This window comes from Emys orbicularis, chromosome 1 (assembly GCF_028017835.1).
Source record: "Emys orbicularis isolate rEmyOrb1 chromosome 1, rEmyOrb1.hap1, whole genome shotgun sequence".
NCBI lineage: Eukaryota > Metazoa > Chordata > Testudines > Emydidae > Emys > Emys orbicularis.
This window is the reverse complement of record NC_088683.1, coordinates 328,531,015-328,558,627: the sequence shown is the minus strand read 5'-3', so window position 1 is coordinate 328,558,627 and position 27,613 is coordinate 328,531,015. Positions and strand designations below refer to the sequence as shown.

General features: G+C 41.6%; 1 protein-coding gene across 1 annotated transcript; it reads left to right on the top strand.

Moving 5' to 3' along the window:
- Positions 1-2,123: 2,123 nt before the first annotated feature.
- Positions 2,124-26,903, top strand: FGF9 (fibroblast growth factor 9). The gene is made up of 3 exons (XM_065422632.1): positions 2,124-2,400; positions 9,803-9,906; positions 26,658-26,903. Exons 1-3 carry the CDS (start codon positions 2,124-2,126, stop codon positions 26,901-26,903), a joined length of 627 nt encoding a protein of 208 aa, XP_065278704.1.
- The last annotated feature ends 710 nt before the right edge of the window (positions 26,904-27,613 follow it).

Below are 27,613 nucleotides of genomic sequence, written 5' to 3'. Positions count from 1 at the left end.
CTCTGCCCCATCAGAGGGTCATGTCATTGATATAATGACACGACCTTGATATAAAATAATCTTTCTGGCAAATCAACAGACCCTTCTGGCGACTTCCTTCTCATTGCTGTGATATGGCTGGTGACAAATAAATAAAAACCCACCAGATTTACTAGTAACCTTCCGCCCCCCGCCCCCCCCAACAGATTGTTGCGGTGCATTGCGTTATTGTTGCTAGGACAATACTGATTTGTAAACTATTTGGGTTTGCGGCAGAGTAGTTTACTTTAAAATTGCATTGGACTGTAGTTTGCTCGCAGAAACCCGTCGAAGAGTCCGGTTCACAGAAAAGTGATTTCATTATGAAGCATTAAGGGAGTCGGCTGCTGCAGGAGACTTTGGAAGCAGCACGGGGACACTGTCCAGATTCTCCTCTTCATGCTCCCGAGCCTTAAAAGCCGTTTATAATCCCACGCTCTTATCCTGATTCTGAACTGCAGGAGTCTACAGCTTCCTCCGAGCAAAGAGCCAGGCTCTCCCTAGCGTGTGAGTACCGTAGATCACAGCAGAAAAGAAAGGCAGGGTAGAGCTGTCCCAAAAGTGCCCCCTCCGGTGCGAGTTGAACTACTCCTGGCTGCGGCGGCTCCCCAGCGCCCCTCACCTCCCATGAGCTGTGTGGTGCGACAGCGCTGAAAGGGGGTCAGGCTCCAGCGAAGGAAAACTTCCACGTGGTAAAGCTGGAGAATAATGGGGCTCCAATAAAAGTGTTTCACAAACTTCCAGGTGACCGATCGAATTTCCACGCTGTGCTTCATGGGGACAGGTGGCTGGCATCCAATGTACCTGACATACAATTGTCAGTGTAACCAGCAATGATTTGCTCTGACACAGAGGCTGGTATTTCTATCTACATTCGCAAGAGCGGGGTTGATTTCCAGACCGTCAGTGACCTCTAAGTCCCCTATCGCAAATAACACCGGGAATGTCAGAATCCACCTTCAGAGTAGTTTTCCAGTTACAATGATAATGCTTTTTATCCAATGCTATGGTGGACCTGACTCTGCAGGGATCTCCAAAAAGATCCTGCTTCCAGCAGCAGTGTGGCTTTACACATTAAGCACGTGTTTCATTTATACCATAAAGTTTCTGGGCATTTATTTAATTATGTGCATGCATACGTTGCCGCAGAGCAGTAAGAGAGCTACTTTAAGTAGTGAATAGAGCTGGAGCCGTATCTGTATTGCAGCAGGTAGAGCTGAGCGCTAGGACCTCGGAGAATCCTCCCAGTAGCAATCAGGACTACCTTAAACCCAGCCCAATGCCTCTTCCTGCGCCACTCTGCGTGCTGGATGGAGATCCACAGTCAAGAGCTGCAGCTCAGTGCTGGAGTACAACATTTCACAGGGAGCCCTGCAGAAGCAACACCTGTTTCGAGCCAGCCAAGAAAGACACAAGCACTTGTACGTTTCTGCTTTGCTTGTGGATCGTCAATAATTCTAAACCAGCGGACATCTGCTGAGCCTCCTGAGAATTCTGGATAATAGATCTGGACGTCAAAAGTTTTTTTCTTTTTTTTCTTTTTCGGATTTATCTCCGCCAACAACGTGAGATTCCCCCGCCCCCTTGCAGGATTCATGCTGATGTATGCAGTCTGTTATAGAGTAAAAACAGCGCATGCCTTTCTGGAGTCAGAATCCATAAATCCTGACGTAGCCTGTGCATCTTAAAAAAAATCCCTATAACGCCTAGGTATTTAAGTTGCTATGGTCATTCTTATCTTAAACCAAATGGAGAAACTACGGATTTTTTTCCTTATTACAGTTGGATGGGCTGAAGACCTTACTGCTTGCTAAGAGCTGGGGATATATATACATATATATAGATATACACATATATATGTTTATAAATATGTCAGTGTGTGAGTATAAAGTGGTGGTTTCTTAGACTAACAGGGGTTTGACCTTGACCCTGTACCAGTCAAAACAGAATATTACTTTTATTTATGCATTTAATGGATTGAAGAAAGAACATTTTCTCTGTAACTGCAATAGGGAGGGGAAGTGGAGTGGATATACCCAATCTTATATCTCCTGGGTTTGGCACCATTATTGTTTATTCTTGTTCTCTAAAAACAGAATCTTCTGATGGCTCCCTTAGGTGAAGTTGGGAACTATTTCGGTGTGCAGGATGCAGTACCCTTTGGGAATGTGCCCGTTTTGCCAGTGGATAGTCCGGGTTTGTTAAGTGACCACCTGGGTCAGTCTGAGGCAGGTGGGCTACCCAGGGGGCCTGCAGTCACGGACTTGGACCATTTAAAAGGGATCCTCAGGCGGAGGCAGCTATACTGCAGGACTGGATTTCATTTAGAAATCTTCCCCAATGGTACTATCCAGGGAACCAGGCAAGACCACAGCAGATTTGGTAGGTATTATCATTAACCCTTTAGTGGTCATGTGATGAAATACTGTGATAGAACTAATAAAAAGACGGGGGGAAACGAGACGGGAGGAGAATGATTTATTGTTATGACGGGCCAGCTAAAGAAATGTGTACGGAAATGCAGATACGCGGGTGGCACAACTGCAGCAGCCAAAGCAGCGGCACTTGCAGTATTTTTAGTAGTAATATTTTCTAGCTCTAAGTTATGCCTCAGGGTAGAGAGAGATATTGGGAGTTTTTGTTTATTGTTCAGGACGCTTCTACTGAATGGGCTGATTTCAGGAGTTTAAAGGGTTTTTAATCAGTAACTACTACAATTTAAAATCCACTGAGTTTCCTGAAGGGAGTGGCTCTCAGTCTGTAGCCACTTTTATGGAAGGATTTAAAAAAATCTTAATAAGTTAACTACCTGAATTATAAACTGATCGTCTTGATTTTCAGTGAGGGCTCCACCGGCAGACCCTCCCTGTCCGCACAAGATCTCTCTCTGAATGATCTCTGCGTGCATAAAACAAGATCTTAGTCATGAAATAAGAATAATGACAATACATTGTAGGAGGTAGGAATTATAGGGCGCGCAGGTATCCAGTTAAGACCGGTGCTTGTCATTTTCCATAAGCATGCAGCAAAATGTGGGCTCTCTGAGCTACGTGTGTAAAGCTGGGAGCTAATTTTAAAGAGCATTCCGTGGATTTCATTTCCAGAGGTCGCTATTTGTGACTCAGCATTGAGAACTGGAGGGCTTATGCCTTCATCCACTTGTAAGAGCCTGTGCGCGCACACGTAGGCAAATAGGCCTGGAGCTACCCTCCTGGCAGTGTAATTTTAAAGACTCTGTCGGGTGCATATATAAAAGTAGCCGAGTCACTTTGGATGGAGTGACTTATTGGTTTTTAAGGAGGGTGGTGCCGTCGTAGCTATCCAGTCTTCCAGGCTGTTGGAAGGAGTTAACTTGTGAGTGAACCCACCTGACAGCACTTAAATTAGGTAGTAAAAACAAAGTCCTGGGGTGGGTTTTTTCCCCTCCCCTTCATGTTTTAATGCCAGATGTTGAACAAGAGCTAAATTGTATTTTATTGCTTTGTGGGTCTGTTTAGATAATACCAGTGTTGTAAGGGATGATCTCCAAAGGTATTCGAGGGAGGGCGGAGAGGATTAAAACGTGCACAGTCACCGTATAGCAGCCGGTGTCAGACTTTTCTGTCTGATAATTTAACGTTGTTTCCGAACACTCTCCTTCAGTCACACACAGCAGCACACCGCTGTCAGAGCTCGCAGCAGCAGCTAACAGGGAAACTGGCAGGGCTTTCCCTGCTTTATGATTGTTTTGCTAAACGATTTGCAATTTTATACACAAACACACGTACAGAGGAAGTAACACCCGTTGTCTGGCCGAAACTAGGATGAAGACAATAAAATAACACGGGCAATGCAGCTGGGCTTTCCAGCCTAGCCGAAACTCTGGACGAAAGTTGAGAGAGGGCTTGACAGTAATAGCTGCCTGATTGTTGCACTCTCCCCGGCTCCCCGCCCTTGCCGTGGGCGCGCACACACACAGGTTAGCTAAAGACCCCGGGAGCAGGCTGTGTGTTCCCGGACGGAGCTGAGCTGGCGCCTTTGCAGAGCACGGGGAAGCACTCTGCCAGAGAGCGGCAGCAGGCGGCTCGGGTGTGTTCCGAGGCGAGCTGGGCTCACGCCGCTAGCAGGTGTACGGCAGCCGCGCGGCTGCGGCTGCTATTTCGCGCGGCGGCCTGGGCCGTAGCAGGAGGGACTCTGCAGGGTCCTACACCCCTCCGGGTTCCCCCCGTTCGGAGGGGCGCTGCCAGCTGGTCCTGCCCAGCGCGGCGGCGGGGACCGCGTTGTTCGAAGCCTGTTTTCTTGCCCGGCGCCCGGGTTTGCCGCCGTAGTGCTGGGGAGCGAACCGGAGCCGTTGCGAGGGGGCCGCTTCTCTGCTCTAGCACTGCGGCGGGGCTTCGGCGGAGGAGCTCTTTGCCTTCCCGGCAGTTTGCCGAAGCAAAGCGCGGGGCCGGTCTCCTGCCCGTTTGCAGGCAGGGCTGTGGGGGTTTGCAAAGGAGGGTCCCGGGGTGGAGGCGCTGGGAGGAGGTCCTGGTTTGACTTATGGTGGGGCGGTGTTATCTCCTTGCAGGTGTACCAGGGCTGGATGGCATCCCCGGTGCCCAGGCGGGCGGGCGCTTAGTAAATGTTGCTGACCTGAAGTCTCCTTTCCATCTTCTAGGTCAGGAACGTCCTATGCCGCACGTACAGCCAGGTCCTTCCTGTCCCAGAGCTAGCGGGAGCCCACTGGGGCAGCCGTGGGGTGAGGGCTGGCAGCGGGGGTTTCGGGGCAGAGCCAGGAAGTTCCTCAGGAAAAGGGAGGACAAAGGGGACCAGAGGCTGTTTGTGAACCCCCCCCCCTCCCGTGCGCTCTGGGAGCCCCGCTTTGCCCCAGAGGAGCCCTCAGCTAAAAAATCGACTTTGGGATGCAATTTTGGAGGCGTGCCTATGGTATGCCATGAATCCAGCTCGCCTGTGTTCTGGGAGCCTTAATAGTTTGTATTTTTACAGCCAAACGTACACCTTAAAAAAATCGCGCAGTGACAGCAGAATTAGCTCCCCCCCATGCCATCCCATGTGATCAAAGCCTTATCTCTCTGGGGTGACAAAGGATTTTTTTGATGCAGTCTCCTTTGGTCTAGGGCATTTGGTAGACAGTGGAGTCATTGTAAATTCAGTAACTCCGGGACAGTGAGAGGCGTGCCCTCTGCGTCAGCACCGCACTGCATGCTTAGCATTAAAAACCCAGGAATATGCAGTGGAGGGGCGGGGGGGCGAAGCTGCTGAGAGGTGACCTCCGCTTCGGGACCCGCAGCCACAAAGAAGCGCAGCAATCAGCATCTGTACCAGCAACAAGGGAAGGAGGAAGCTCCTGCAAACCACCCACTCGACTGTCTATATAAGTCACCCGTGACCGCTGCGAGCCTGCGACTGTGCTAGGCTTGGGATCCGAGTTTTGTTCAGGAGAAAGGTGTGTGTGGGCGCAGTGTGTTTTATAGAGCTACTTCGGGACCAGCCAGAGTTGAGCCTGTGGGAGACAGGGGGCAGGCTGAGGTGCTCGCCAAGGCGGGGAACAATAAATCTAGCGGGGTTTCTTCCCCTTGTGGAGGCCAGTGATCCACAGGGTGCTGCATGGCCTGACCTAGAGCATCTCTGCAGCAATCCTTGGGCAGTGGCTGCAGTGTATGTGACTAACATCCTTTCCCCTGCTGCCCGCCCGGCTGAAGGGGGGGGGGGGGTGTGCAGACAATAGCTCCAGAAACAGGAGTGGAAGCAGCAGCAGCAGAAACAGCTTCTGGCACTTTTCCCCTCCTCCTTCTGGTGCTGTGTATATGTGATCTCGTCTCTCTCTCTTTTTTTTACCCCCTCCACTCACTTCTTGGAAGGGACTGGGTTGGGGAGAGGGCTGGCATTGTAAAGAAAAAATGCAGGTAGCTAGCTCTATCCTTTAGTCTTAGAATCATAGAACCATGTGGTTAGAAGGGACTGCAAGGGTCATCTAGTCTAACCTCCTCCAAGATGCAGGAATTGTTATGTCTAAATCATCCAAGACAGGTGGCTATCCAGTCTTTGCACAAGGAAAACTCTCACTGAGTTCAGGGGTGTCTAGCCTGAGTAAGGACTACATTCCAGGGGCCTGGATGAGAAATAAAGGACACCAGAGAGAGGAAAGGAAGCTTGCAAGAAAAAATGTTCCCATTTTCTCTCTTCCCCTCCCCTGTTAGTGACTGCTGCTCTGTGTGTGTGGTGGCGATGATGCAGCAGCACCACCCCCAGAAACGTTGTAACACCTCTGGATGCAGTAATTACAACAAAACATAGCATCCTTGGAACTGCAGCTGAGTTGCAGTTGCCACTGACCAATACAACCAGCAATTTTGCCAGCTATTTTAAGTTATCTAGGGTCAACATGCTCTGTCAAAGCCTGAGGGGCCCTCCTGCCTCTCGGGGAGTTGTAGCTGCTCTCTGGTGTTTTAATTGGCCTACTGTGGCCATGTAGGAAAAGAGAGGTGACAGCTGTGACTGGCAGGCAGTACTTCCCAGCTGAAATGTTTGTTCCAGCTGAGTGCCAAAATCGGAGCTTTCCAAAAGCAGACAGTAGGTGTCCAGAAAGAAGCTGCAGCAGCAGGGCTGCTCCAGTGATCTGTAGGGATTGGGGGAAAGCCTGGGAAATCCCCCCCCCCTCTCTTTCCTGTATTCCCCTTCCCATTTTGAGCTATCTGTTTCATGAGTCCGAACTTCAGTAACTTCAGAGCCAGGGAGTATATCTTTTTTCCTCCTCTCTATTTTTTCTGTGGAAGCATTATCACCTGCTAAATATATTAGAGCACAGTGCTATTTACCTAGCTCTTTGGCTCCAAGTCCTTTGTGGCTTCCCTCCTCTCTGCTGGGCACCTCATTACCTCCTCTCTGGAAATTTCACAAATAACTCGCTGATGGCAATGATGCTTATTTAGTGTATTGGTGATTTATGACATTTTAGGGTGTTAAGTGGAAGCCACATGTGCCTCAGTCCTGCAATATGAAAAATAAATAACTATATTGAGTGAAAAACAGAAATGTACAAAGGGTGGGACAAACACAGTCCCTAGCTGAAAGGTATTCATTATTTAAGGCCAAAGAAAATACATTCGTAGTTCCAGTCTTTACTATTGTGTATTAGACTAGATAAAAGTTGTACCTACTCACCTCCCATGACATTGGTAGGAATATAGGAATTGCTCTACATGGTCAGACAAATGGTCTATCTAGTCCAGTATCTCTAACATGGTCTAGTATTAGATCGTTTAGAGGAAGGTGCAAGAAATACCGATGCAGGCATTTGTGGAATAACCTTCCCACAGGAGAAGTTTCTTCCCAACTTCCTTAGAGAGAAGTTGGATTCTGCCTTGAAGCAGAAATACTCAGTGTCTGAGAATAAGATGCTCACACGTTTTAGAAAATTATATCTTCATTTTGGAGGCTGTCAGATTTTTTACTACAAATGGGGCCTAAGCCTCAAAGTTCAGAGGTGTATTGTCCTGGTATTTTGGTTTGGACTACTCTAATTTTGAAGGGAAAATATCCCTTTTAATTTACTATCCGATTCAACTTGTAAGTACTACGTGTACATTACACAAACTATAAAGTGAAAATATTCACAAGGGCATAAGGCCAAATCATGCAATCCTTAAACTGGCAAAACTCCCAATGAAGTCAATGAAAGTTTTGCTTGAGAGTAAGGACTGCAGGGTAGGCCCAAAATAATCTCTTGAAGTACTCTAGTGTGTAACATATAATACTAGTTGTGAATGGGCTTGTGTATTTAAAATATTCAGATGGCTCTATTGTAATCTCAAATATGTGGGTGTTCATTGCCAGTTACCTTGAAAAATCTGCTACTGTGCTGCAATAGAACATATGACAGCACTTCTCCCCCACCCCCCAGACAGTCAGCAATGTGCACCTAAATATTTGAAATTAGAGTAGCAATTAAGGTTATGCTCCACTTTTATACATGCTCAACATTACTAACTTAGAGCTACAATATGGAATGCTATACACTTAATATAAGAGTTGGCTCATTTAAAATTCCCTGGTAATGTATATCAAGTAATATGATAGTTCAATGAAAGCCTTACAGAAGAAGCCTCATTAACAAGATTTGGAAGTATTATATATACAATGATAAGGGGAAAGTTTTAATTGTTTCAATGGGCTGATTGTGTCTGAAACACCACCATAAATACTGTATGTTGCATACCATCTCTTGTTGTTATTTCAAAGACAAAATTCCATAATTACCAAATATTTCCCCACTACATTTGTGAAGCCCCCTCTCTATGTACATATGTACAAAGCAATTTAAAATATATAGGCCTTAATATGTCAGGGTTATCAAAACTGTAAACATACAGTGCAGTGCTGAATAATATATAATGATCAATAGTCCCTTATAGGGAATACATTTCATCTTTACATTATCTTGGCTACAAAATTTTCCCATAGGCTTTGACTTATATTTTATTATATTTATGTGGCTCATGCCTGTTATTGATTAGTGCATAGACTATTTTGTGAGAGATGAAAAATTAATTGGTCATAAATCCATGAAAGTACTTATTAGCCAGATAAGCCTCAACAGTGCAATATTACACTATTATTTTATTGTTTTATGTAAATATAATTTCCAATAAGCTTTTTTTTTAGATACACATATTCTACCAATTTATTGAAAATGCCTCTCTACATTTTATCGTATGGCTCAGAAAGTAGCTTAATGCAGCAATATGCTTCTTTTGTATTAATGTTGCAGTATAGTTGTTATGAGATCATAGTAGTCTTGCACCAATACTCCAAAATGAAAAACGATGTCTATTTTGTTCCACTGAAATTCTAGATTTGTACAAGTCTTGGGTGGTAGCATCCTCGTTGATGAGGTAAGCAATTTGCAGGGAAGGGAGGGGAAAAAAACCCAGAACCAGGTGACTTGGTGTTGCAGATACTCGCTGTACCATGCACGTGCACGCTGAACTCTGGGAACTTTGCAGAAACAGTGTTTCTCTGCAGAACATTCTGATCTGTAGTGCACAAATGCCTCGTTGGGAGATTAATGTAAAATGTACAAAAATCATTTATGCAGGTTTATTTGGAGCAGGAATATTTAAATTTTCAAAGTTAGGATGAGTAAAAATATCATCCCAGAGAGTTAGATGAATAGTTTGTAGACAAATGTGTGTGAGGCTCTGTACTGCACCTCAGATTTTCATTTCTCAAGTTTTTGGAGGACTGCGCTGTGAGTAGATTTCTTTCCATGTATGTATTCCTCATTCAATGATGCTTGGAAATAAATGCTTCTCATAGCAAACATATAACATTTTATTTTCCTCTTGCAATTTTTATTAAAACATGTTTTTAGGGATTTATTTGGCAAAACAAATTTCATAGCCAAAATTAACATGATTAAGGAATCTATCTGAATACTTTACATTTTTTCTTTGAATTTATTGTTTGTGGTGCAAATCAGGATACTGATAAACATTGTGTAATATGACCATGCTGTAGTGTTTTGTTTAAAAAATGCTGGGAAAGGTTGAGAATAATCTCTTCGCTTGACACCCTTATGCTATCTGCAATGCATCATTCTAGTAGAGACATAGGAGAGTTAACTGTTTCACATATTGTGTATTTTAAAATAACACATTCAGTAGTTCTCCTACTTGTTGGAGAGACAGCCCTAAAGTGGAAAAACAATTTTGATAATATCTCCTTGGCAATTAGTGATCAATCAAAAGCAAATAATCTTCAAATGGAAACATCCTGTACATTTCTTTTGTTCTGTATTTTGCAGGTATACTGGAATTTATCAGTATAGCAGTGGGCCTGGTCAGCATTCGAGGGGTAGACAGTGGACTCTACCTTGGAATGAATGAAAAAGGAGAACTGTATGGCTCGGTAAGTTCCTTACCAGTTTCAAAAATCATGCTCTCATCTGATTGCATTAATTATTATTAGTGTTACAGTAGCTCCCAGAAGCCCTAATGAGATCTGAGGTCCATTGTGCTAGGCATTGTACAAACCCATAGTCGCTGCTTTAAATATTTTACAATCTAATTTAAGACAAGATGGAGCAAGTCAATGTAATAAACAAGCGGGGAGGACAAGGGTAACAGTGGCAGGGAAGAGTGATTATGTAGACAGACTACAACTTTCAAGTTTTTTTTTTTTTTTTTTTTTTTTAAATGATAGTAGTCAGGAAGTTTTAATGTCCCTTGTTTATAAATGATCATGGCTAACAGGCCATTTACAGTAGGCATCGTAGTAGAAGTCGGTCATAAGGAGGGATTTTAATTAGGACAAGGTGGCTGGTTTGTGGATATATTGGGGGAGCGGTTTTCAGGCATAAGGGATGTATGGAGAATCAGTGATAAAAGTTATCGTCCTTGGAAGGGGCAGCAGAAGTTCCAAGAATGGAGAGGTAGGGAGAGGCTAAATTATGCAGGGCCCTAAAAGCGAGGAAAAGAAGTTTGTTGTTCTTGTGTTTGAAAACTTGGCAAGATTGTGAGAGAGAGAGGGGCAGGGAGGGTTTGAGGAGGGAGGAAAAATGGTGTCTAGGGATTTCCAGCGTGAGAGTCAGAATGAAGAAGTAGTGAAGGAGGGTGGCAGGACTGATGAAGGAGAGAACATGAATAGATGAAAGTTGTGTAGTCACTGGGCTTCCTTCAGGGGCAGGAGGAATCAGATACTGGTGATGAGCAAGAGCTAGGGATTGCTGGGACAGGCCTTGCAATGAGAGGGAGAAAGGAGTTGAAGGTGGTGGAGAGTTTGGCATGGCACTGAGGATGAGATAGGAGAGTCAGGAGTTAGTCAGTGAGAAAAGGGTTGGGGAAGAGTGAGGTGGGTAGTAGATGACAGCTACAGGGAGGGGATAGGTGAGAAGTGTCGGAGGAAATGTTGTTTGAAGGAGCGAGGGAGGGGCTGTGAGCACAAAGAGAGCGGGAGAGGAGAAGCCCAGTGCCCCCAACATATGTTCCATTGGGGATGATTTGGGGTGGGGAGTGCGTAGAAAAGGAGAAGCTTCCACATGAGCAGCAGAGCAGTTTCCAAGGGAGATCCAGGTTTCATCCTCTGTCCTCTGACACCATGCTCCATGAGAGCAGGGAGATAGATAGAGGAGTCAGGGATGACTGCCCTTTTTTTGGAGATGGAGCAGGATGAGAGAAGTGGGGCTTGAGGGGTGTGGGAGGAGAGTCCAGAAGGACAGAGGCGATTAAATCGGCGATCTTAAGAAATAATTATTGTGCAATTGATCAATAGTCCAAAGAACCAGTTAATTTATGAAGCAGTTATATGGCTGAATTATGCAGAGAAACAACAGTAATATTACTGATTTTCAGTTCATGAGGTGAATCATTTAAGCAGATAAACATATGTCCAATGAACCAATTAAATTATGCTACACTTTTCAGATTTTATTTAAAGCAAATATCTAAGGATAACAAAAGGAAAATAATTTTAAAATGACTCCTTTTTACTGATGAGGCTTTAATAAATGGATTTGGGAAGTTAATTTTAGTAATGTGACAGAACTTTTCCATGTTAGGTTTGTATTGTATTATAATGTCACACTGAACTAGTGGAAAATATTCCTTGTTAAACATTTCTTCAAAGTTATATTTTAAAAAATGGAGCCCTTCAGATTGGATGATTGCCAGACTGAGGAGGTCCATTTTTAAATGCATGACAAGAGATTGCCTGCCCTCATACTACAGAGATGCAGCATACCAAAGATTGATGATAATCAAATTGTATTACTTTCAATGAAACATAAGATCTAATGGCTACTCAGTGTTATGATACTCAAAAGCCTTGTCAACACTAGCAAAATTAGTACCCATATTTCAGCAACTGCCAGCTACTGTGCAAATGCTAGTGGACACAGGGCTCAAAGCAGGTTTTTATGACAGTGTCAAAAGTGCCTAGTCTACATTAGTGTAATAGGATCAGAGCAGGTGCATTTCTGCTGGTTGTTACTGTTAACAGGTACTAACTTTGCTAGTGTAGATGCAGTGAGAGGGAAGAATATGTATTTACATTGAAATATCTCTGGATGAACATTATAAAAGGTGTGAAGTGTGTCCAATACTTCCAAATCAACTGCCTTAAGGCACATATCCTCCCTTTTTTTGTGTTAAAAGGCATGGAATTTGAGGCCTTATCCTGAGATATCTTTAGCACCATTGGAGATGGGACAGGTGGCAGAGTAGAACACTCAGGGTATGTGACTACTGACAATTCTCACAGAAGGCAAGAAATTGCTGGGAACAACAGTGTCAGTTTTGGCAAATCTTGACCCATCCATGCTCCCCCTGGCTTTCCTAAAGCACAGCCTCTTAGGTAGATCCCCACTAGCTGTTTGTCCTCCCCTCTTCACAATATGTAAGCTTCAAAAGGAGGAGCTCCTCCATCATCATCCTAACATTTAAAATCTTAAATGCCTGTAAAATGATTTTTCTTTGTAACAAGCTGCTCTCAGGTAGGAACATGCTATGTAGAGTGGCTGTTTTCAGAGTCCTTGTCTCTACCCCCATGTTCTGGCCTTGACCATGCAAAACTGAGTATTTGTGTTGCATCTGTGGAGAGGCCAGAGGTAGTTCTCTGTGGCCATAAGCCTCTGTGGGTGGCTGCTTTGTAGTAACTTTTCCTTCTGTGCAGCTACTTTGTCCCTTCCACTCATGTTGACTCCCCTATGATTCCCCTTCACAATACAGCACATGCAACAAAATGAGATTTAATATAGATATAAGTTAAGTTTTGATACTGGAAGAGGAAATGAATATCTGTGTTTCAGTCTGTAAATTATTTGTCTAGAAAATAGCTAATTTGATTAAGACCTACATGAAATAATCTATAGAAAACTAAGCATGACCTTGCACGACAAAAGCACTGTGTGTGTTTGAAGAGACATATATTATAGTGTGGGTGTATTGCTTAGGAAGGTAATAATACCTTGCTACAGCATCTTGTCAGGACTTCATCTGTGTTATTATATGCACTTCTGGTTTGTTCCTGTAAATTTGCAAGGACATATACAAGAAATCCAAAGATTGGCAAATAAGACATTTTGAGAAGAGACATTTTCATAGTCCACAGAAAATAACTTGGTGTAGGTAAGAGGGCATAATGTCACATTCCATAAATACCTTTCAGACTACAATGTAAATAAAAGAAGAGAATTATTTGGTCTCTCAAATGGTAGGACAAGGAGCAAGGAAACTAAGTGAGAAAAAGTTTAGGCTATATGTTAGGGGAAAAAAGATCTTAAGAGCAATTGGGCTAGGTAAGTAGTCAAAACATCACTGCAGATATGTAAGAACAGGACAGAAAAAACACTATTGGAAAATAATGTCACCTTGCAATAACACTTAGCATCTTTGATCCTGAAAAATCCCAAATACCTTAGACTCCACTTCCCTTCACCACCACTGTGAGATCAGCCTCTCCTGGGAGGGGGAGCAGGGAAGTCTTTAGGTACCAACCTCATTGCACAGCATAATGGCCCATCAAGCCCAGTATTCTGCCTTCTGGCAGTGGCCAATGCCAGGTGCTTCAAAGGGAATGAATAGAACAGACAATCATCAAGTGATCCATCCCCTGTCATCCAGTCCCAGATTCTGGCAATCAGAGCATGGGGTTGCATCCCCATCCATCTTGGCTAATAGCCATTGACGAACCTATCGTCCATGAAATTATCTAGTTCTTTTTTGAACCCTGTTGTAGTTTTGGCCTTCATAACATCCCCAGGCAATTAGTTCCACAGGTTGACTGTGTGTTGTGTGAAGAAGTACTTCCTTTTGTTTGTTTTAAACCTACTGCCTATTCATTTCATTGGGTGACCCCTTGTTCTTGTGTTATGTGAAGGAGTAAATAACACTTCCTTATTCACTTTCTCCACACCAGTGATGATTTTATAGACCTCTATCATTTCCCCCCTTAGTTGTCTCTTTTCCAAGATGAACAGTCCTAGTCTTTTTAATCTCCCCTCATATGGAATCTGTTCCATACCCCTAATCATTTTTGTTGCCTTTCTCTGTACTGTTTCCAATTCTAATATATCTTTTTTTATTTTATTTTATTTATTTATTTATTTATTTTTTATGATGGGGTGACCAGAACTACATGCAGTATTCATGGTGTGGGCACACCATAGATTTATCTAGTGGCATTATAATCTTTTCTGTCTTATTATCTATCCCTTTCCTAATGGTTCCTAACATTCTGTTAGCCTTTTTTGACTGCCACTGCACTTTGAGCAGATGTTTTCAGAGATCTATCCACAGTAACTCCAAGATTCCTTTGTTGAGTGGAAACAGTTAATTTAGATCCTATCATTTTGTATGTATTTGTATCATCATTTGTATGTAGTTCCAATGTGCATTACTTTGCATTTATCAACATTGAATTTCATCTGCCATTTTTGATGCCCAGTCTCTCAGTTTTGAGACATCCCTTTGCAACTCTTTGCAGTCAGCTTTGGACTTAACTATCTTGAGTAATTTTGTATCATCTGCACACTTTGCCACCTTTTTTACCCCTTTTTCCAGATCATTTATGAATATGTTGAACTGCACTGGTCCCAATAGAGATCCCTGGGGGATACCACTATTTACCTCTCTCCATTCTGAAAACTGACCATTTATTCCTACTCTTAGTTTTCCATTTTTTAACCAGTTACTGATCCATCAGAGCACCTTCCCACTTATCCTATGACTGCTTACTTTGCTTAAGAGCCTTTGTTGAGGGACCTTGTCAAAAGCTTTCTGAAAGTCCAAGTACACTATATCCACTGGATCACCCTTGTCCAAATGTTTGTTGACCCCCCCAAAAGAATTCTAATGGAATTGGTGAGGCATGATTTCCCCTTACAAAAGCTATGTTGATTCTTCCCTCAACTAATTGTGTTCATCTGTGTCTCTGATAAGTCTGTTCTTTACTATAGTTTCAACCAATTTGCCTCTTACTGAAGTTAGGCTTACGGGCCTGGAAGGCCTGCTGATTTAAAAGCACTTTCAGGAGGCAAATTTAAGAGAAGCTTCCCTGCCTGGGGAAAGGGGGTTGTTTTAAATAGACAGAGGCAATTATCCAAGTTGGAATTTGGCCATTACACTCGGGTTAACACCCATATGCTTCTAAAAAGTGCCATGTAATGTTTAATGGCAATAGATGCTCGGGACTCACAAGGCAATGCCAGGCTTGGGCTAATCATGTGGAAGCTGGTGTCTTTAGCTTGAGGGTGATCGGAATAGAACTGGTTTGGAAAAAACTACCCATATTCATATTAATCATGACAAATTTGACCCTGTTTTCATCAAAAACTTTTGCATCTCTGGTTATGAACTTTTGCTGATAGGTTTCATTAGGACAAGATTGCTTGAAGGTTCACATGAAAGCAGACGAAATTTACAGGTTTCATCTGAAATTTTACAGGTGTTGCAATTTTGTTCCCCTCCTGCAGGAATCCCCTCTTTTCTTTTGTGTTTTTCGAGGCAGTGACTTGGCGGCTTTCATTACTGCTTTCTGCCACACTCTGGTGTAACCAAAGGTGCTCATTATCTCATCTCTTTTTCTGCAAGAGTTGATGTGGCTGCTTTTCTTCTGACCCCCAGTTCTAAAAGGGTCTTTGTTGTTGGAGGGGAAGGGAAGAGGAACTTGAGCCTTCCTCTCTCCCTCTGTGATGGGGCAGGAAACAGCCTGCCCTGCTGCTGGCTCCATCTTTGTTGAGCCTACAGGCCTGAAAGATGCCCGCTGATCCTCAGTAGCCGTAGATAGGGAAAACCTGCCTAAGGTTTCTAGTCTGCCCTCAGCTTCCCAGGTGACCCTTTTAGAATTTGTATGGGGCAGGCCTGTTAAAACTTGAGTAGTGTTAATAGCCCAGTGCTGTTCCTTCAGGATATATGGGGTGGGAGTGGATGCAGGTTGAAGGATGCTTCAGCCAGTAACCGAGATGGTAGCAAAGGTATGGAGGAATTTCTGTGGAAAAGAAAGGGGGATTTTTGGGGTGTGGGGGTACCGTGCCATCTGAAATCAGCATATGAACATGTATACCTAGTTTTGAGAACGTGGGTATACTCTCTGTTCATCTGGGCAGATTAACCTTTTTAGTAAAACTGGAAATTGGCCCTGGTTGTGTTGTCTAAAATTCAGTTATAATCCCTGGCACTGTGCAGGGACATTGGTTCACTATTGATTTAAAGGGAAGCGCTAATGAATCACCAGCATACTACCTACAGCACCTAGATTTTCTTTATAGGGCTTCATTTGAAATATTGACTAGGCCTCAGCATAGTCTTATGAAACTGAAAGGGATACGACTGAATGACCTAAGTGATTCTCTCAGATTCTGTTATCTCTGATTCTATGATCAATTTCTTATGATGCAACGTACCAGTCATGTAATACTGTTACTGAGTCATTGAATGAATAACGCCGTATGTGTAGTGTCAGGGATGCTCAAATCGATCCCAGTAGACTGGCTCCCGGTCCTATCGCACATCCAGCTTCCACAGATTGGAAAAGCTGCCCCAAAATCTGGCTTTCTCAACCATGTCAATGCAAACACGAGGATCCCATTGCATGATGACATGCAGAACCCACCAAAGACAAGATTAAAATCCTGCAACCCTCTGTAGAACTGCATCAAGACCCTTACACTCAACTTTGATGCTGAGGTTCAATGGAGAGCCACATGGAACATTTCAACAGCTCAAAACAAATAGCTCGTTGTTGACACTGCTGAGGAACCACTGGGTTTTGACTTATGTTGGAAAGACTGGTGCAGATTGAATTGCATCAGGACATCTCATTGGAGATGTGGACAAACCCCCTTTAAATGGAAAATGAGGCAAGCACCTTTATGCGACTGTTGTCACCAGGCACAAACAATGGAGCATATCATATCTGAGTGTCCCCTTCATTCTTTCACCAGAGGCCGCAAGGACATTCCCCAGCTCACTACTGCAGCAACATGCTGACTATCAAAACTAGATATAGATTTGTAATCATTGCTACCTAGCCAAGCCATATGAAAGAAGTAGCATTATTTCTTTTAGTTAAATGACAGACACATCATAAACTAAAATATGCCAAAGCAGGACATTACTTAATCCTTGATTTACTGACCTTTTCCCCTCCCTCACTTTGTTTAAAAAATGTGTTCAAATTTTGGATGCTCATGAAAGTTGGGGGCCAAAAGAAATTGGCAAGTGTTGTGCGAGCTTCCCTGCGTACCTTTTTAAAGTATACCGCATTCCTGATTTGCTGCTCCCCAGCTATTCAAATCCCAAACTTTTCTGAAGCAAGGAATGTTAATTATGCTAAACTGTACAGTAGGTCTTATAAAAAGTTTACTAGAGAAAGTTTCTGTCATCAAAGCTGCAATTAATTGCCTGGATAAATTTTGAACAATTAAAGATGGATTCCACTGTTTTTTCAGGATTGGGGTGTGTGGGAGAGGGTAGTTAACAAAACACCCAAGGCAGCTGACTTGTCTAAGCCGTCATTGATGGCTGAAACAGTTGCACCTCTGAGAGCCTAACTTAAATCACAACAGCACAGAAGATATTCCTGGCCTTTCTGAGAGAACTCTGATGTTAAATCTCATATGTCCTATTTAGAAAATGAATGACAAACAATATTGAAACAAGTGATCTTAGGGCAAAATTATCTCATCGAAACTCAGAATGGACAAATGTGAAAAGTGGATAATCTGGAAAACAAAACTAGAAGAAACAGCCTTTGAATGTTAAGGATCACTGACTGTCTTAAAGGGAAAAATATGATTAGTTTTCTTCAGTAGTTGCTCCCTGAAATATTTAAATTGGGTCTTCAATTCCCCAAAGTGTAAGAGCAAAAAAGTGGTATGCTGACAAACCCAGACCCATAATCTTTAAATAGCTAAAATGTAAGAAGATAATGAATCCTGCCAGGTAAAAGTGGTGATGGTGGTTTGGGGCAGTGGGTTAGGGAGCAAGTGTGACACAATGGCCTTAATATCAGTTTATTTCTGCTTAGCTGACCAATGAAAGAGTTACATTCAGTAGCCTCAAGTAGATTCTGTGGGAGACTAACATTAGATATGGCATCGGGTACGCAGTACCCTGCAAACTCAGCAAGATCTTGCCAGACTCCAGTGGAGGCTTTGCATGACTAGATCTATCCAAAATTAATAGTACACCTCTACCTCGATATAACGCTGTCCTCGGGAGCCAAAAAATCTTACGGCGTTATAGGTGAAACCACGTTATATTGAACTTGCTTTGATCCACTGGAGTGTGCAGCCCTGCCCCCCTGGAGCACTGCTTTACCGCGTTATATCCAAATTCGTGTTCTATCGGGTAGCATTATATCGAGTTAGAGGTGTATGTGTTTTTTTTTTTTAATAGACCTAAAAACTTGTCCAACACAGAAGTTTAAATTGCATCCACAGTTTTGATTCTAGAATTATAGTGTTATAAGATCCCAATCCTGTATAATGTGCGGGTAAGCCGCCAAAGAGCGTGTAGAAGGATTGGGGCCTAGAAATCTAATTTACCAGAGCTTGAACAAACTATTTTACTGAAAGAATCTAAAATTAAATATTCTAAATTCTATAAATTGCTATTACTATTTCTGTATTATTATAAAAATATTTTTATTTTGGGCATTGGGGCAAAATGTTATGGATCATATGACTCTTTTAAACATTGATTTGTACTTATAAAGGACAACTTTATCTAATGATACTGATTGAACAGCCTGGCTATATTTTATATATATTCATTGTATTTAAACAAAGTTTGGTTAAATTACCGTATATACTCGATCATAAGCTGGTTCGTTTATAAGCTGACCCTTCCAAGATGGATAAGTAAAAATGGAAAATTTTTATAACCCGTTCATAAGCCGACCCTATAATTCAAGGGTCAGCAAACTTTGGCTCCCGGGCCATCAAGAAAAGCCTCTGGTGGTCTGAGATGGTTTGTTTACCTCGAGCGTCCGCAGGCACGGAGGTAAACCTAAGTAAACAAAGTGTCCCAGCATGCAAGCTGCTTACCCTGACGGGCTGGAACAGCAACTGGTGGGGAAATTTTTTTGGGGGGGAGAAGCTGGGAGTCAAGGGAGTAACCCCCGTGACCACCCCCCACATGACCCCCCCCCAGCCTGGGACCCCCCCACTCTCCCCATCCCATCCCTTCCCACCTTATCTGGGGAGGGCCAGGGGAGGATGTCTCTGGCCTGGCTGGAGCTGCTCCGGCAGGCTGGGCAGCGTGGGCGCAGCCTGCTCCGGCGGGCCAGACCTGGCGGTGCGGCTGCAGCATATTCCAGCGGGCTGGGCTGGGCCGGGCCGGGCGGCACGGCCGCAGTGTGCTCCAGCGGCACGGCCGCAGTGTGCCCCGGCGCCCGGGCAGCGCGGCCACAGCCTGCTCTGTGGGGTGGGGCCCAAGCGGCACAGTTGCAGCCTGCCAGCCCCGGAGCTGCAGCTGCTTTGGAGGCTGGGGGGAGAGCAGCGTGGCCAGAAGCGGAGAGACTCTGGCCCCGCCTCTTCCCTTCTGGCTCTGCTGGCTGTGCTGCGTCTCCTTGCTCCCTCTGTTGGGGGGAGGGGACACAGCCCCACCTCTCCCTCTCTATACCTGTTCATAAGCCGACCCCTGTCTCTGGTGCGTCCCTTTTTTACTAAAAAAATTCGACTTATGAACGAGTATATACGGTAATATGTCTGAATATATTTTAAAAGTTACTTCATATTACTGTGTCTTACAACATAGTATATAGTATAGTCTTCTGAATATATAGTATGATTGCAGGGCAGTATACCTGATTTTACATATTTGATACCTTTTGACCCCATAGAATGTGGGGAGCAAGGATGGCCTGGGTCAAGTTACACTCTTCAATAATCTGAATGTGTCTGAAATGATTCATTTAGTGTTTTAATTTTTTTCCTGTTGTCATTATAAGCCTGATCCAACTCCCACTTAAGTTAATGAGAATTTTTCTACTGCCTTCAGTAGAAATTGGGCTGGGTCTGATGTCAGTTTGCATAATAAAAAACATGTAAACCTTGTTTTCAGATTCTTGGAAGGGCTCACTGAGACTCATTCAGCCAAGTGTTCTGAATCAGATGCACTGATCATATTGGCAGCTGTACTCTTGAGTATGGAAGGCAACCCTAAAATAAAGAAGTTAGTGGTGTAAATAGTGTATGGCACAGAATAATCCCAATCCTGTTGGCACTGAAGACAATGGGAAAACACTCAAGAATTGGCCTTTTGGTTGTTTTCCTTACAGACTGACTTTGTTGGGCAAGACTGGTAAAGAAAACAACACAAGTCCCAATCCTGCCTAAGTAAATTTCGAGCAGATCTTCAACTTTTGAAGTCAATAGATCTATGACAATTTATACAGCTGAGGCTCTCCCTTGAGAGTTCTGCAGTTTCTTTCAATGGAAGCCTGTGGAGGCCCTTAGCATGATCATCTCGCTGTGGATGAGTTTGCAAGTATCTCAGTATCCAAACATTGAAGTAAATGCAGTTATCTACTTCATTCAACTGACTATAATTAAAGTGTTCCTAAATATACATTAGAACAAGTAAACAGATGTGCACAGTCACTGCTGGCAGAAGTAAATCCATCCGCACTGGAGTTATTTTAAATGTTTAAATAAATGATTACATATCCAGTGAAAGCACATATTAAAAACTTCTCTGATGTCTTAGGAAAGTTGCAATCCAAACAGAGTGAGTGTCAGTAAAATGAAAGACTGTCTTGTGGAGTTGGGGTGTGTGTGTGTGTGATTTGATTGATTGATTGATAGATATTATAGGTCCTGGAACTAGGGATGCTGATGCTTGAAGTGGTTTCCGTTATACACAGGGTTTACAGTTTGGTTCAATGGCTCTGAGCATCCCCACTATGAAAATTGTTCCAGCACCCCGATAGATATTCTGGCTCTAGTGAAGTCAATGGAAAAACTCCCAGGATTTAACCATCAATGCTGAAATCTTCTCCTTATATAAAGAACAGCAAGTTTCACTGCCGTGCCAATGTGTCTCATCTCTGAGCTAGAGAGACCATAGTTTCTATGTCCAGTCAGTCATTGGCCCTTCTGCTCACACCGCCAACAAGCAGACCATGTTCTACCAGCTATGCTGGTAATTTTAGGATCATTTTGGATAGAAGATGTTGGATACAATAATGCTTGAAAAATGCTTCCAGATGATTGAAGATAAACAAACGCAGAATATAGTAAGTGGAGGTGTATTCATAATAAAACCTTCACATATGTATAACATAATGCAATTGTTTGTCGTACACAACCCTTTAGAACAGGAAGCTAAGATTAAAACAGTAGCCATTTGAAAATACAGAGTGACTTGAGATAGGCAAAACGTAATTACCCAATTGGGATTCAGCCAAGACACTTGGCCTAACATCCCTGCTTTTGTGAAAAGTGTCATAACTGGCCTGAATTTCAGTTTGATGCATTATTTGATAGTCGTCTCCTTCAGCTGTATAATGCTGGGCATTCTTTCAGCAGCAATAAAAATTTAAAAAAACCAAATAACATTTTTGTCATCATTTGTCAAATGATTTAATAAATAGTATTAGGTATGATAGTATTCTGGCTGAATATTGCCAAAAATATTGCTTGAACATATTTGTCGGAGAAAAATGGCAATGTGCAGGAAATAATATATTCAACTAAAGTGCTTATCCAGCTCCGTTCACCAACTCAAAAAGAAAAGTGACACTCCTCAGTCACCAGTACCTCTTCCAACAGTAGCTGTGGTTTCCCTAGAGATCTTCCATCCAACCAGGGACCAATCTTGCTAAATATGTGAGATCAGACAAGAAAGTAACCCTGTGTATGGCTGCTGTAATATTTATGATCGCTCTTCAGTTAGAGTAAATAATGTAATATGTTTATGTTTAATAGCCTATTCAGACTGAGTATGAGACCAATTTTATATATAATGCCCTAATTTGCAAGTAAAAAAGTGAGGAAAAGTGCTTAAAAATTAAAAGGGTCTGTTCATAACATTTTGTATAGTTATGTTTTCCTCTCATTGAGCACATAACTTTCATTATTGTGATATACCTATCTCATAGAGCTGGAAGGGACCTTGAAAGGTTATAGAGTCCAGTCCCCTGCCTTCACAGCAGGACCAAGTACTGTCCCTGACAGATTTTTGCCCCAGATCCCTAAATGGCCCCCTCAAGGATTGAACTCACAACCCTGTATTTAGCAGGCCAATTCTCAAATCGTTGCAAGCACATATTTAGGGGAGAATATATCTGAAAACATAACTCTTCTTAAGAGAGGGTTAACTATCATGGCTGTGATGTAGAGTAGATATAGAAAGAGTTTTGACCAAATCAAATTTACTTATTTTTATAATGTGCTGGGACTTTTGGATTAAGCATTTACATGTAAAGTGGCTTCTTTGATTCAAATCAATGTAGTAGTCCACGTGAAGAAGGACAAAATGATGTGTTGCGTAGAAATAAGAGTGTACGACAAGCAGGATAGATGGCATGTTTATTGTCATTTTAGTAAGGATGCGGTAAATGGTCAGATTTCAAAATCATTATACAGCTTTAAATGTAGCCCCAATTAACAGGCCTTAAAAGGGCAAAAAAGATACTGAATATTTTTGCCCAGGATACTATACTTTGTTTTCATTTACTAAGCAACACAAATATATAATATGAAATATTTGTCCAATAAAAGTAATTAGCCTTACAATGAAGTCATTTTCAGAGTAATACCCATATGGATTAAACATTTTCTTATTTTATTATTCTACATTTTAAATTAGCTGCTCCACAAGAATATATTTTAAAAATAATCTAGTCAGGCATCCATTGTGGTGTCCGATAGTCCGACACTTTATTAATTCATAGTCTGTCTTTTAATGGGGCTGGCTGAAAGTTTTGATGTTGTAATTACTGTTTTCTCCCTGCTAAGTTGTGGATAATATATAAAAAGAGAATGGGGTTTCCATAGTAGCTAATGTTCACCAGATTTTCTTCCAAAGCACCAGGTTAGCAGACTTCTGAATTAAATCCATATTCATCACTTGGGCCCTGTGATATAATTGAATAGTTCAAAGATACATATTATATTAACAGCTACAGTTAAATAAGGTAAAAGAAGTAAAACATGGAAATACAGTAAAATGAGAATTGATCGCTTTATAGTGGAATACTCTATAAACTGTCTTAGTTGGAAACATGGTGTGTTGTGCAACATCTGATTTGTATAGTTCCGAGGTCAAATCTTGAGCAGAGCCTTACTTGATTAGCAGTGGAAACTCTAACTCGCAGGAGTAAAGGTTAGAGTTTCCATTGCTATCCCACTTAGATATGTTTGGTGTATGTGTCGGTCTCGAGCAGAATTCATCTAGTAAGATTAAATAATACATTGTACTGTAAAGTATGCGCAGATGAGTAATTAAAAAAAAAATTAAATAAGCTACGGATCACACCACAGAGAAGCAATGGAGTATTCTAAGGCCAACTTCTGCTTTCAGGCTATGCACAATGTACTTTCAGAAAATCACAGCCAGAGGGGGAAACACTTACCAATAATATTCCCTCCCAAAACCTCAGGGTTGGCTTTTTGTGAATGGTTCACATACTGAGCTGGAAGGACAAAAGGGTATTCCAGATGGGTTCACGTATGTTATTGCTCAGAACTACTGCATGCATGCATCATTCTCTGCTCCTATGTATTCTCCTCCACCTAAATCATGTGTGCTTCTGTCTTGAATAAGATGCACGGGCACTCATAATATGGGTGTAAACTGCTGCAGCTTTTTGCAATATTGATTTATAGCAATTTCTATCTATCTAAGAACTGATATGGCCTCTATTGCTGTGGCAGCCATGTGGGGAGAGGATAGGGAGGGAAAAATCAGATGCAATCTGCATTTGGTCGTGGATTAGTGTTACATCACTAGCTAACAGAGCACCTTGTCCAAAGTCCATCAAAGTCAATGGAAGTCTATTTACTGCAATGATCTGTAGACCAAACCCCAAATTTCCAACTGTCCTAGACTGCCATACCGTATCAGTTCATGATATTATAAATACACATTTCACATAAAAATATGATTGTTTATATATGTATAAATTATCACCCATATCCTGGGAAGAAAAATATTACAGTGTGTACTATATGGATCTCATACCAATTTTTCCTAAATGAATAATTTTGATATGGTACAAAAAAGGTCTAGCTATGTTCCAAAAGGAAAATTGGGAACTCTTCATAATATAGAAATTGAAACTGTAAGGTGAAAAATATGTGGAAGGAATACAGAATGCAGTATAATAAATAAACTCAATCAAGGTCTGATGATTAAGTATACTGTAGTGTTGTCATAACTGATTAAGCCTTCCAGATGAAGGGATAGAGTATTTTAAACTGTATACCTGGGTATGGGAAAATACTTATAAAAATATACATTTGATAGTACTAAAAGACTATTTCTCAGTATGTATGAAATGTAGATGAAGTGAATAAATAATTAATGGATTCAAGAAAGGACAGAATACCATTTTATCAAGATCTCTATTTTTAACAAGGACTGATTCTGCAGTGCATGTCATGTGATCTGATTCCCTGCAGAGAGCAGAAAACTTAATATGAATTAGTTTCATGTCCCCTGTGGAGCTAAAGGCACAGCATACAACACCAATCAGCATCTGCTTTTGCTATTAAAAAACACAAAGTAATTTTAAAAATCACCCAAAGTAAAATAAATGTTAAGACAAGAGCAGTATTTAAAGATTATTTGGTTAGTATAAGAAAGATCTTGATCTCAAAGATGCATGTGTAATGTTCTATATATGTTGTGGGAGGCTACTAGAACACATTTAATTCTCAACTTTAAAAAAAATTAAGTAAAAACGTGTTATTGGTGCAATCCCAGCTGTCAAAGTCAATGAGGCATCTTGTGTGATTAAATCTTACACAAGTAGCAGGTTGCAAGATTGGGCCCACTGATGCTTGAGGATTTATTGAAAACAAATATTTTTTTCTTCATTTTCTAAACAGAAACAAATACCCGAACAGTGTTGCAATGTATAAAATATTTCACTAAATTGCCATCAAAAACGCCAAAAAAAGATAAATACAAACATCTTAAAAAGTTGCCTACAAATTGTGATCTAGGATGCACACACGTGGGAGAGGGTGGTCATGTGCTTAAAGACCAGGGCTGGGAGTCAGGAGTCTATTCCTGTCTTTGTCACAGATTTCCTTTGTGACTTTGGGCAAGTCATTTCACGTAGGTCACTCTGTTTTTGTATCCTCACCTGTAAAAGTGTAATACCTACTGCACAACTGTGTTTTAAGGTTTAATTTGTTAATGTCTGCAAAGCACTTGGAGATCTTTTGATAATAAATGCATATAACATACAAAGCATTATCATCATTTGTGCAAAATATTATAGTGATTGGAGTTCTATAATAATTAAGGCCAGAGCTTGAGTTGAAGTCAATGGAACTATGCTGATTTACAACAGCTGAGGATCTGTCCCCTAGGACCTAATTCTAGTCTCAGTTACATGGTATAAATCCAGAATAATTTGAGTCATTCCACTGGAGTTACAGCTGAAAACAGAATTTGGCTGATAGATAGATGTGGCTCCTATTCATTTCACTGACAACTGTGCATATGAATCTAGGGCCAAAAGTGGCTCTAAATTCTTTTTTCTTCTTGGAGGATCAGAGTTCTTCGCATGTTATAAAGATCAGAGGCTTTTCTTCACTTTCTCCTTAAGTTCTTTCCCTCACTCCATAGGTCTTGTGTTCTGATATGAGGCTCTCTCAGGGGCTTGATAACTCTGTTCCCCACTGTGTGTTGAGCAGTGGCCCTCAATTTTGAGTTCATTGGCTCTACAGCTCTTCTTACTTTAGCCATTGAAGGACAAGATCCTGGTGTCTTTGCTTTGTTGCCTATGTGAGTTATGCCTAGGCTGAGGACTGGAGGATCAGGTGCAAAGGGAACAAAAGACAAACCTAGGTGTCCTATATATCTCTGTGAAGAATTATCGCTTAGCAAATTGGTCAGACTCTAAATTCTGTTTTAATAAGCCAAGTAACATATATTCAAATAGTATTTCTTTCAATTCAATATTTCAATTACTCTTTGGAACAAACTCACTTGGATTTTAAGGCATTAAATTATATTTGAAACCCACAAAACAATTCTGTTTTCCTTTTGCTGTATCTCACAATTCAAATCCTTTGCAGCAAAAAAAAAAAAAAAAAAAAGCTTTTAAAGAAAAAAAAGTCCATTAACATCACCTGGCTGTGAGCTGCTTTTCTCTCTAGAATGAGTGGTAATTAAAGCATTGCTATTTTTATTGTTTTTTAAAACAGGTTATTGAAAGAGCTTTTTAGCTTTCACACACAGTTGTCTATGTTGTGATTGTTTTAGGCAACACATAGAAATAACGGAGCTCTGTTGAATCTTTTCTATAGTTAACATTAGGAATTTTTATCTAGCACATTTCGCTATACTTGCAATGAGTTACTGGTATCGATACGTAAAGATAATCTTGTAATGTTTCCTTTAAATATGGTAATACATACATTAAATGGATAGAAAGTTATTTTTAGTACTGGTTTCTTACTGCTTTTTCTTTTGTCTTCTCAGGAAAAATTAACCCAGGAGTGCGTATTCAGAGAGCAGTTTGAAGAAAACTGGTATAATACATATTCATCAAATCTATATAAACATGTGGACACTGGAAGACGATATTATGTTGCGTTAAATAAAGATGGGACTCCAAGAGAAGGGACTAGGACTAAACGGCATCAAAAATTTACACATTTTTTACCGAGACCCGTGGACCCTGAGAAAGTACCTGAACTATATAAGGATATTTTAAGCCAAAGTTGACAAAGACAATTCCTTCACTTGAGCCCTTAAAAAGTAACCACTATAAAGGTTTAATGCGGTGGGTTCTTATTGATTAGCTGTGCCATCACATCAGCTCCACTGTTGCCAAACTTTGTCGCATGCATAATGTATGATGGAGGCTTGGATGGAACATGCTGATTTTGTTCTGCACTTAAAAGGTTTCTCCTTCTGGAGGAGAGCCTATGCCCACTCGCTTGATTTATTATGAGAGAGAGAAGAGAGTGTGTGTGAGAGAGAGAGTGAGAGAGAATGAAAGAGAAAGAAAGAAGCAAAAGCAAGGAGGAAAAAGGACTGATGCATGCTGGGAAATAGACACGCTTTTAAATTTTTGATCAGTTGTACTTCATCATATATCAGCATAGCTGCCATACTTTGATTCATCAGGATTTTTGGCTGGTGGCCTGCTCAAGTGTACGCTGCATTTACAAAGGCATGGAGGGTGCAGTCTTACTTAAACAAGAGACTTTTCAGTTAACTGCTCACGGGGTATCGTCCCCTTGAGTTTAAAGCAAAGACCTCTTAGTGAAAAAATAAAAAGTTAAATTTATTTATAGAAATTCCAAAGGCAACATTTTATTTATTTTATATATTTATTTATTATAGAGAGTTTATTTTTAATGAAATATGTACAGGCCAGATAGGCATTTTGGAAGCTTTAGGCTCTGTAAGCATTAAAATGGCAAAGACCA